Source organism: Prosopis cineraria, unplaced genomic scaffold (assembly GCF_029017545.1).
Source record: "Prosopis cineraria cultivar Desert tree isolate PC_DT_omini unplaced genomic scaffold, ASM2901754v1 PC11, whole genome shotgun sequence".
Lineage (NCBI taxonomy): Eukaryota > Viridiplantae > Streptophyta > Magnoliopsida > Fabales > Fabaceae > Prosopis > Prosopis cineraria.
The window spans coordinates 8059782-8071533 of record NW_026555342.1 but is presented as its reverse complement, the minus strand read 5'-3'; the positions used below and the strand labels follow the sequence as shown (position 1 = coordinate 8071533).

General features: G+C 38.2%; 2 protein-coding genes across 3 annotated transcripts; both read right to left on the bottom strand.

Moving 5' to 3' along the window:
- Window positions 1–1414: 1414 nt before the first annotated feature.
- On the bottom strand, window positions 1415–4104 carry LOC129285185 (pentatricopeptide repeat-containing protein At4g35130, chloroplastic). 2 transcript variants are annotated; one of them, XM_054920762.1, is made up of 2 exons: window positions 2935–4104; window positions 1415–2802 (listed from the first exon to the last, which is right to left on the bottom strand). In XM_054920762.1, exons 1-2 carry the CDS (start codon window positions 3986–3988, stop codon window positions 1568–1570), a joined length of 2289 nt encoding a protein of 762 aa, XP_054776737.1. In that variant the 5' UTR covers window positions 3989–4104; the 3' UTR covers window positions 1415–1567. The 2 variants fall into 2 exon arrangements, with proteins under 2 accessions (XP_054776737.1, XP_054776736.1); XM_054920761.1 differs by having other exon boundaries at window positions 1415–4104.
- Window positions 4105–9934: 5830 nt separating this feature from the next.
- On the bottom strand, window positions 9935–11334 carry LOC129286958 (24-methylenesterol C-methyltransferase 2-like). The gene has a single exon (XM_054923069.1). It carries the CDS (start codon window positions 11199–11201, stop codon window positions 10119–10121), a length of 1083 nt encoding a protein of 360 aa, XP_054779044.1. The 5' UTR covers window positions 11202–11334; the 3' UTR covers window positions 9935–10118.
- Window positions 11335–11752: the final 418 nt, after the last annotated feature.

The window sequence follows — 11752 nt, the reverse complement described above, 5'->3', positions numbered from 1 at the left end:
TTTTAATTTTTCATGTATTTTTTGTCTACTTTCACAGGGGTATTTATTCAAAAGTAGTCCCATTTTTAAATTTTACTTATTGTTAGCATTAACTCTATTGGACTATCCTTGTGTATTTATTGTACTTTTTCATACCTTTTTAATTTTCCTTATCAATAAGATTTGATTTCTTTTTTATTTGTCATATATTTTCTTGATTCGCTATGCTCAATATCAATCAACTATCATTCATAAATATTATCTGTAAAAAGAAAAAAAAGAAGTTTAAGTTTGATTTAAATCACTAATCATTATCTCATGGTCTTAACTCTTCAAATTGTGAATGTTTTACCATATATTTTCATGCTGACAAAATAATGCAAGCGACTACTTATGTACTCTAAATAGGAAATACTTGAGTGGTAGATGCATCTTTTTGGTAGCCTTTTTGTTTTACACATAAAAAAAAAAAAAGAATGGGAACTAAAACATACACAAAAATGGAATACAATTTAAAAAAAAAAAGGAGGGATCCCTTTGGATGTTTTCTTATATCCATATTTATAAAAATACAATTTATGTTATATAAAATCATTAGTTGTTAATTTTCTTACTTCACTTGTTAATTTATAAATATAAATTACAAATTACATGAGTTAATATATCCATAATTATATAAAATTTGATGTCAGTTTTTCAATCATAAATAGAAATATCAATTATTAAATTATTAATTTTACTTATTAATTTAATTACATCAGTTATAAATTACTGACAATCTTATAATTTACTAACATCAGTGGTAAATTACTGACAGATCTTGTAATTTACAATTGATGTTAGTAGATTAAAAAGTAAAGTTGATAAATTAACAATTAATGTTATTAATTATCTGACAAACAAATATAATTTAAAAGTAATATTGATTAATTAATAAGTGAAGTAAGAAAATTAACTAATAATTCTACATGATTTACGAAGGATATTTTGATCTTTTTAACGTCAAAATTTTTTTGACTTTTCTTTCCTAAATTAAATTGAAATTTTAAAATATTTTTTAAACTCACTTGAAATTAAATCTTTTTCTTTATCGAAATTCTTCCAATAATTTACGCTATTAGCGTGCCCAGATTTAACCGGGCAGCAATGAGAATCACAGACAAATGTTTATGTAGAACAATAAAGTCAGCCAGCTTGCATGAGCAGGTAGGAAACTTTTAGGCGCTCCCGCAGAACTGAACAGCTGGGTTCATTTTCCCTATTAATACCTAAGAGTGTTGTGATGGATTTAAGGGAAGATTCTCTTCTATTAAGATTGACAGATAGCTATATATGGAGTTAAACATGCTTGAGCTAGATTTTGACATTCTTATCAGCAATAGTTTGAAGGGTGGCTGCTGCAATTAAAAATACCTGCTCCAACCCTCACCCCGTATAAAAAATAACAAAAGACTGATACTGGTTGGTGCTGTTGATTACTAATTTTGTTAATTTCTATACATGGATGAATATACAAACGATTCAAGTGATATAATGGGAAACCTCGACGACCGTCGCGATACTGCTACGCAGCACATGTAAGATGCAATCACCAGTAATCACCACAAGAGCAGTGTCCGTCTTTGAAGTGATGGTAGACTTTAGAATCCCCTAGTATAATTTCCCTTTTGGTATTTTTTGAAATCTTCTTTACAAATACATGACAATCTTCACATACTCTCGTGTTTTTCCTCACCAGAATAGGATTTCCGATTGTTGCAGAAATCAATCCATAACATATTGCCAATCTTACACTATGGTTCTCCGATAAATTTGCTCTTTTTCTAGCCATGTCTAATGGTTTGAACTTGGTGAGACTAGAGATGTAATTTTCATCACCAGCGTTCCTTGATATGATATCTCGAACATTATGGATGGTGTCAGACTCAATTTGAGACCTGTCGTCATTTGTAAACCTGTGCAGAGTATGATTGGTCTCTATTATGCTGCAAGACATTGTTCTGTCTGATCCTTCTTTCGTCATAATAGATCTTATGCGTTCCACATTCTCCCACCTCCCAGCCTCGGCATACATATTAGAAAGTAATACGCGACACCCAGTATTATCATGCTCTATTTTAAATATGTGCTCAGCAGCAAGTTCAGCTAATTCTATGTTTCCTCTATTTCTGCTTGCATTCAATAAAGATCCCCATATCCGAGCTGTAGGGAATACTGGCATTGCCTCTATAAAACTCACGGCTTGATCCAGATCACCAGTTCTACCAATAAGATCGAGCATGCATCCATAGTGCTCTATCTTGGGCTCTATCCCATAGTCTAGTCTCATTGAATTATAGTACATCCACCCATCATCAACCATGCCAGAATTGCTACAAGATGATAGCAGTGAAACAAAAGTGCTATCGCTAGGCTGGATGCCCAGTCTTTTCATCTCTGAGAAAAGTTCAATGGACATTTTCCCCATCCCATGAATGGCATAAGCCATCATCATAGTATTCCATGATATGATATCCCTACGTGACATTTGATCAAAAATTTCCCTTGCTGTCCTTATATCTCCGACACCTGCATACATATAAATAATCGAATTCAAAACAAATGAATTTGAGTGGTATCGTAATTTCATGATATGACCGTGAATTTGCTTGCCCTCCCTTAATGATGCCAATTCAGCGTAGGCAGGAAGGATGCTTGCAATGGTAAACGCATCTGGTCTGAGATTTGCGCTCATCAGTTCTTCAAATAGTTTCAAGGCCTTCACGTAGTGCTTATTTTTTACATACACAGCAATCATGGCATTCAATGTTATCAAGTTCTTGTCTGCCATTTGATTAAAAATTAGCTCTGTCAATTTCAATAGACCAAATTCTCCATACATGTCAAGCAAAGCGGTTTCTAGAACTGGATGAGGAAGAAAACCTTTCCTAATAGCAAGTCCATGGATAGACTTACCCAGCAAAACAGCTCCCAATTGTTCACAAGAAGGAAGCAAATTTATTAGTGTGATATTATCAACTGACAACTTATCAGCCTTGACCATCTTTTTCATGGAACCCAAAGCCTGAAGCGGTCGGCCATTCAGTGCATAGCCACCAATCATTACATTCCATGCCACAATACTTCTCAGAGATATTCTGTCAAAAACTCTCTCAGCATAATCTAGCTTTCTACACTTGCTGTACATGTCAGTAAGGGACGTCTGAACCATAACATCGGATTCAAGCCCCAATTTGACAGCGATACAATGTATTTTCTTCCCCAGCGACAGAGAAACTCCCAGAGAGCAGGAATCAAGCGCATTTATTATAGTGAACTTATCCGGTCGAATCCCAATTTCCAACATTTCTCGAAAGCACTTCAACGTGTTCAAATGGTCCTTGACTAGAGAATATGCACCGATCATAGAATTCCACGAAACCAAATCTCTCACAGGCATTTCTTCGAAAACCCTTAATGCTAAATCAACGAGTCCAAGCTTCCCATACATAGCAATAAGAGCATTGCAAATATAAACATCCCTGTTTAATCCCACCTTAAACAACTTACCGTGAATCTTCTCTCCTAGCGTCAATGCCAACAAACAACCACATGCTTTGATTACAAACGGATATGTGAGATTGTCCGTAGGAACCCCTTCAAGTTCCATTCTATGATACAAATCAAGTGCCTCTGGAAACAACCCCTTATCTGTATAGCCTCTGATCATGACATTCCAAATAAATGTGTCGAAGCGGTTCATTTTCTCGAACAGGCTGAATGCGTCTTCCATCGACCCAGAAACAACAGTCTCAACTAGAGCCCTCGTGTGTGAGGAATTGGGTGGTCCCCTAGAAGCTTTAAGCTTCTTCGATTGAGAGTGGCTGAGTTGTCGGTCAGAGCATGCTGGCTCGTTTTCGAGATCAAACTTCCGGTGGGGTTTTTGCTCGGAGACTTGGTTTCGCGAGTACTTTTCCGGTGTTGTGGAGCTCAAGAAGAAGTTATGACGGTAGGCAAGTGCAGCAGCCATGTCTGAATGGCCGTAGTATTTAGTAGCAGCGTCGTGTCATCTGTTTCCGGCGAGATAAGATGGCCGTTAAGCCCTACGGTGTGAACAATTAACTACCTGACAACCACAATAAATTAATCAGAGCTTTAAAAAAGAAAAAATCAGAGATCTCAAATTCGAACTTTTGCAGTAGTACAACTCTTGGGCAAAATATTTCTAGATAATTTGGGCCTACGTTTGGCCCATAAAAACACTCTAGTTTGTTTTCGGCCGACAGAAAAACCCTGTTAAACCTTTGACGTTTTCGAGTCCAAAACAATAAATATTTTGTCTTTTTTATTTTTTACTTAAAAATTGGAAGATTGAAATCACCAATAACAACAGAATTGTTATGAAAATAGATATTGAGAGGAGAGGAAAGAAGAATAAAAACCATACCGAAAAAATAAGAGAATAAAAGAATTTAGAGCTTTCTTATTTCAGATATAACTAAAGGTATTGTAGTAATTGAACGATATTAAAAAATTCAATATCATGAACATCCATATAATATTTTAATATTTATAACATGAATATTTTATTTTAATTTTTCACATGTATTCTCATAATATCGAGCTTTAAATGTCAACACATCCCTTTAAATGTCTATTTTTTTTTTGTAGGAAATGCACTAGGTCAAGCCCAATAATTAAAAAAAAAAAAAGAAAAGCAAACCCAACACGTAAGTGAATGGCTGCAATAAAGAATTTAACAATTGTACACATTTAGTACTTGCATTTTAAATAAAATTATTTTTAATAGAAAAATATTTGTAAGTAATAAAAAAAATCATGATCATGATCAAAATTATGGCCAAACAACCCTTCATTAATTTAATAAATTTTTTATTCTATATATTAGTAACATTAGAGGTATTTTTTTTTCAAACAAAAGTTTATGTGAGTTAGATTTTAAGAATTTATCACAATTAAGGCATAACTTTAAACTCAAAAAGCACTTATAAAAGTATTGCCCACCAACAAAATCTTCACCTTGACAATGGGACCATTTGGGCTCATTTTTTTTGATTTAGAGGTAATTATTTTAAAATATTATTTTGTAAGATTAAATTTATAATATGAATTTAAATATTTTTTTAATTTTTTATTAAATAATATTTATTACATAAAAAATGGAAGGCAAAAAAGTGATGGGTTACATTTCTCTTTAATTTAGCAAAAATGTTATCACGGACCTTCAAAAATGGAATTTAAGAAAATTATTAAATATTTTACAATTAAAAAATAGTTATGAGAAACATTATATTTTAAAATTTGTAGTTTTGCAATACATACATATATAAGCGCGCGCGCGCGCTCAATAATATTTCTTCTTTTGGTTTTCAATGCTTGTAGTGTGTGTATATAAAATATAGCTTAGAAACATTAATATAAATTTTCAAAAATTTAGAAACTTGAATAAAATTTGATGGATTCGAAGTTGGTTTTACATCAGTTGAACTAGTTGAAACCAGTAATCGATTTTACTCTCAATCCCATATCAAACTCCAGTTTGATTATTTTGGTTGAAATGGTTGAACCAATTGGTATAATCCGTTTTTTTTGTTTAATCATTTACTGGAATATGGACAAAGCTCCGGAAGAGGGTAAAGGAACACAGAAGAAGGCAATGTTGAGAATTTCGCACATCCCCAACGACAAACAGGTTAGCCTAAAGAGAATCTCAGAATCAAAACATGGCAAGTCTACTGTTAGAAGTATAAGGGGACATCTACATCTCCTACTAGCGCTAATCACATGCATATCACACCCAGTTGCATTCTCACACTTTTGTTTCTATTTTAGCTAGCCTTCTATCATTTTAATTTTAATAGAAAAAACTCGTGGTGTGCAATTGTTCACTCTCCTTGCTAGCTTGTATATGACGAAACTGTATCAAGGGACTCAAGAACCCACATGTCTAACAAGTCAGGTTTCACACCACATTTCCCAAAATAAAAAAAAAAAAAAAAAGGAGTCAGGTTTCACAGGAGATCAGTTGATTTTTGACACGCCTCCCCTCAGCTGTCCACTACCAAAAAAAGAGATCAAGATTTGTCTGCATTAACACACATGTTATTTGGTCCAAAACACACACACATGCAACGTTGCCCGTCTTCAAACTCTTTAGACCATTTACTGTTTGGAGGGGCCAAAAAAAAAAAAATCCGCGATCTAGTAACCACAAACAGACACCGTTAGTTTGCAGAAACTAGCGGAATAATTAAATGAAATTCTGTGTTGACCAAAAAAAAAATTGCCATAATGTGGATAACAAAAAATGGAAAGTAAAAAAAAATCAAAATAAAATAAAATACATTGAATTCATGGACGAGTAGCCTGTGAGAATCAATCCGAGCTTATGTTAGCTTGTAATGACGTAAAAAACAGACTAAACGCTAGAATCAGAAGAAAATGGATAAAAGAGGGGAAGCTCAAAGCTCCTCGGGGATGCTTTGAAGGGCAGGAGCCCAGCACTTGGGATGCTTCGCCTTCATCGCATTGGTTCTTGATATGTGCTTTCTCCTCAAAACGTTCAGTCGTTGCTCCGCCGTCAAGGACCCCACGGGCGAACGGTAACTGCCGGCGCCGCCCATCACTTGTATCCATTGCTTCAGTTCGCTCTTCTTCACCACAATCTTCATCCTCACCACCCCATCTTCTTCGCAGCACGAAACTACTCCTCCACTTGCCTTCGCCATGCCTCCCAACGTCCTGTTGCTTCTATTCCTTTGATTCCCGCCGCCTCTCAGCAACCCAAACCCTCTCTTCAATGGTGCCTTCCCCGTAACCTTCAGTTCCATCACGACCTTTTCTTTGCGCTCGATCACAGAGGCTGTGTATATTGCAGTGCGTATGTATGTTAATAAAACTTCAAGTTGGCTTGACCTATATATAGAGTGATTCTTGAATGCCCGTTCATGAATTGATAATAAAATAATGGTAGGAATAACAGGGCGCTGGACATCGTTGGAACATAATGGCCATTCTAGTACGTACGTAGCTCCTCACTGAGTTTTCGTGGTGTCATAATTATTAAGATCACAGTCAATGGCTACGTGAATGTGAACCGAAGCAATCGTATTCTTGATATATAATTTTAGAAACTACAAGTTCATGAGTAGTTTATTAGTTTGTTGGGGAGAAACACTCGCCAACAACTACGCCAGCACATGATAAAGAGGAAGATGACGGTTGGTGGAATTTTTGTGAGAATGACGCGTTTGCATGCAGGGGGCCCATTAGGGGTTTAGCTAGGTCCACTATATCTATTTATGCATCTGCATAACTAGTTGAGTTCCCAGGCAGGCAGAGAAATTATTCAAACCTTATCAACTTTGTATATTATCATAGCGAATTACAGCTGGCATTATAAGGGAATATAGTGGTTACCACCTAAATATTTCATTAGTTAGAATATCTCGCAAATTTTGTCAAATGATTGAGCTGTATTGGGAACGTAAACCTCTGCTTTCTGATAGAATTCTCTATCGAAACTCTTTTTTCAAGTGCTCCTAACTCGTTAACTGCCCGTCTAACTGTGTATAAATATATTGGAGGGCACATGAGAAGCAGCGGGACGAAATTTGTTGTTCTTGCTGATTTAGGTGTTAATACTGTCAACATCAGATAAGGTCCTGAATTGATATTTTCTTTCACCATATTAAATTCATGGCGGTTTCATTTCCGCATGAAGCAGATTCAGAGATTATATGTTACACCAATTATTATTAGCACCTATGTAGAAGACCTAATCTGATCATTGAAATGCAACTACCACCAGATATCTCGAGCTCAAACATAATTAAACAAGCGAACGGGCAGGCAAATAAAGGCAACAAGAGAAGGGGGACTAAAAGAAGAAAACCAAAACTACACTGACGATCAACGCCAACACCACGAGAGATTAGAACGCAATCGTGGCGCGTCTTTAGCTGTTATTTTTCATTCTGCTTCTCCTTTTGAGAAATAATTGGCCATCGGCATCCCCGTCATGATTTATACGAGGATGCTTTACAAGTCAATATGGGTGATACATAAGCCCCTATAACTTCTCCACAGATCCCAGAGCAAATATATCATATACTCATTATCAGACAATTTATAATAAATAATTGGGCCACAAGAAAATTTTATCAGCTACCGCAATTCCCTTGTGGCATGATGGAAACCCCTCAATTAGTATAAGGTGAAGGGTTTGATTAAAAAAAATGTAAAGAAAATTTTAATAGCTAATAATACAGCCTTGAAGTATGGCGTGGCTAAGGAAAGATGAAGTGACAGTGCATGATTGGGAAAGATGGCGTTAAGGAATGACACAGATGGCGGTGGCCAGCACTCAGCAGAAATTGCTGGAAAACACGGCTAGCTAGTTCCTTGCTATTGTGGCGGTCACTCCGTATTGGAAGCTTTCTTTAAGAATCAACACGTATCACACGCTTCGTGTTCCGTGTAGGGCCTTCGTCCATACCAGTGTCGAAGTTTTTTTGTTGGGTCCGTATTCCTCCAATAATACAAATATTACAATGTACAGAAGTTAAATTCAAAGATCATCGCATGTCTGGATCACATTCAGTGGCAGATAATTCAAGTGGATCGTTGAATCATCAAACCTGGTTATGAATTGGCTTTACAATAGCCAATGACAAGAGCATGTCCTATGGCTGCTGGCACTGAAGGCAGACCAAGCATGCGATGACAATTGTAATCGTGACCAGAAATAATGGAGCAATAAATACGAAGATTTCCGCTCTGACAAGGGATGCTGATGCATTTATTACGCCGGAGTGGGATCCCAACCCCTGACTAGTGTACGTTGGTTTCCAGTTAAAGCCGAGTAGAGAGTGGTCACGTTAATTGACAGACAGCCAGCACAAGGACATGGGCAGCAAAGCAGGCCAACAACATAGGACGAGGAAAAGAGCCCAACAGCTAGTGGTGCTTTAGCAGCCAGGCACGTGGATAGATCACGTGATTCCTGCCCCAATTCCTGGCCTCCAGCCCAGCCCAACTCTAGACTTCCCTTAATTAACTTGCTTGCTTTTTACCAAAAAAAAAAAAACGTCCTTTTCAGGACCCACGTGAAATCACACACGTCATAGAGTCAGGGACGTTGGTTTATAACATATTTGTCAGGGATGAAAAGCACTGAGGAAAGCAACCAGAAAAGCTGCTCGGATCAATTCCTGATTTAATTCGGATTAATTTGAGTCGGTAAATTTGTGGGACTTCGGAACACTTCACTGGCTTGTTCCACGCATGGGGTGCCCACTCGGCCACTACCTTCGCCCTTGATTGTTTTTACTGCCCAACTCATCTACCGTCTGCGGATACAAAATCACATGACGCCATGTGACTTTATTTCCTGTCTCGTTAAACAGCCAGTGCTTAACGCAGCACTATTGTCCAATCCAAACAACATTCCCATATAAATCCCATTTCATTATATAAAATGATTAATTAACGCCACCATACTTATTCCTGTCCAAGGTTATCTTTTCCCAACATCACACACATAACGTGGTATGTGCGCATTACTGTTAAATTTATACATATATGACAATATTTTAAATAATATATCTTTCTTCTTTTTCTCCTTTGGATGAAAATATAGAGACATCGCTTTATCTATACTCAGTTCAAAACTTCATCGCATGAGTGGACGTTCTAGCAGTGTCACTGAAAATCCAAAACCGATCATGATCCTTGTGTGCCTGTCACTGATGATTCAGTAATATTTACTTGGTTCCAAGGCAATCCAAACGCTCAAAACTCTGACATTAATTAGCATCATTTGCATCGCCCCAGCTCGGACGAAGCAGAAAATTTAAAGTTACCCATCCAATTATACCCCGAATTACAAATTCCCCCAGTCTTGAATGTGCTCCCATTCAGTTAGCATGCATGTTAAACAGAAATATACGACGGGTAAAGGTAATCGAAAAAGCTGTCCTCGATAGACCAGAGGAGCTTCGTAAAGAAAATCGTTGAGCTTGAAACGGAGAAATTTCATGCATCAGAAGCAGAGGAATAGTCGAACAATTGTCCTAGAATAATATACCTTATTCAATTTTCCTAGAATCAAAATGAACTGAAACGAGGGTTGCTTTAATTCAGGAAGAAGAAGCAGAGTCTGGTTTTTTGCAAAGAATCATGTGCATGGGAGTGAAAATGCCAGTCTCGCCACCTCGAGTGAGATAACCAGCCGTCTTGACCAACATTTCGTGCACATCAACAACCCCTTTGGGTGCAATTCCCAGCCACGCGAGCACAGTAATCATAAGGTGGTTCCTCCAGTAGGCAAATTTCCCCATCTTCAACCTCAACCACCATGCTTTTGCCGGAGGCTTCGCCAGGTCCTTCTCCTTCACCACCTCGAATCCTGCCTTCCTGGCAGTCTCCGCGATGTCACTGAAGCTCCTCAAGCCGGGCAATGCATCGCCCCTCTCGATTCCCTGTATAATCTCCACATGAGAGCAGTCCTCGGGCTCATACAACTCCGTTGTCACCCACTCGTAGGAGACATACATCGCCCCTGGCTTCAAAACCCTATAAATCTCGGCGTAAACCTCCTCAAGCTTCGGAGCGTGACAGGTCGCCTCGATGGAGTAAGCCCCGTCAAAGGAGTTATCTTTGAATGGCATGTCCAGAAAGTTACCGCAAATAACCTCGCATACTTTATCCAACCCCGCTTTCTTATTGTGCAGCTTAGCACGACTAACCTGGTACTCGTTGATGGTGATTCCAACAACATTGGCACCAGAATGGACGGCAATGGCACGCATGGGGCCACCCACCCCGCAGCCCGCGTCCAGAATCTTGCTGCCGGGCCGGACGTCAAGGAGATCGACGGCCATTTCTTCGTGGATTCGGGTGGCCTCGCAGTGGGATTTTCCCGGGATGGAAGGGGAAAAGTGGAAAGATTGGCCCCAACCCCATTCGTAGATGTCCGTGACCAAGTTGTAGAAAGTGTCGACGAAGGAAGGGACATTGTCGGCGTTTTGGATTTCTTTCGGACGGCGAAAGAAGGACCAGTACTGCTTGTAGCTGTCTTGGACCTTAGCGGCCGAGATAGAACCGGCGGAGATGTTGACGGCAGGCTTTCCTTTCTGCTCGGCGGAGCCGAAAATGCAGAGGAACCAATAAAGACCGGCCAAGACAAGGGAGACAGTGCACAAGAGTGCAACGGAATCCATGCTTGTATAGTACAAAAGATCGTGAATGGGAATATGGAATGGGAAAGGATTGAATTTGAATACAAATGCTAGGCAATGCGGAGGGCGAACGAATCCGAAAACAAAAGTCAGAAGCCGAATTTGTGTGCCTGGGATTTCTCGATCATGGATGGATCCTGTAAATGCTCAACAGACATATATAGAAACCATTGGATCAAGCAAGGCTTTCCTTTCTTTATTGGCGGCCCTAAACGGCCTACTTATTGGATTTCATTTCTTGGGCTTGTGATTTCTTGTGGATTGCAAATCCGACTCCTCACAACTAATGGCACGTGTGATTCTGCCATTGCAATTTCTTCAAGGGAAAATCGCAATAAGGCCCCCAAAACATAAAAAATTACACTTTGAGCTCAATGTATTTTGATAATGAATTGTAGGCCCAAAGACTCTTGTTGCAAGTTTTGTTAGGTGTGAAAGTACAACTTTGTTCTTCTCAAAACTAAGCAAGCCCAATTTGATCTTCTTCCTCTTTTCCTCTTTCTCTTTGTCTTTCCCTGCCACCTTACAACATT

What these genes read in the sequence shown, in the direction of transcription:
- LOC129286958 (XM_054923069.1), bottom strand. Translation starts at nt 11,201, where the DNA reads ATGGATTCCGTTGCACTCTTGTGCACTGTCTCCCTTGTCTTGGCCGGT.
- LOC129285185 (XM_054920761.1), bottom strand. Translation starts at nt 3,988, where the DNA reads ATGGCTGCTGCACTTGCCTACCGTCATAACTTCTTCTTGAGCTCCACA.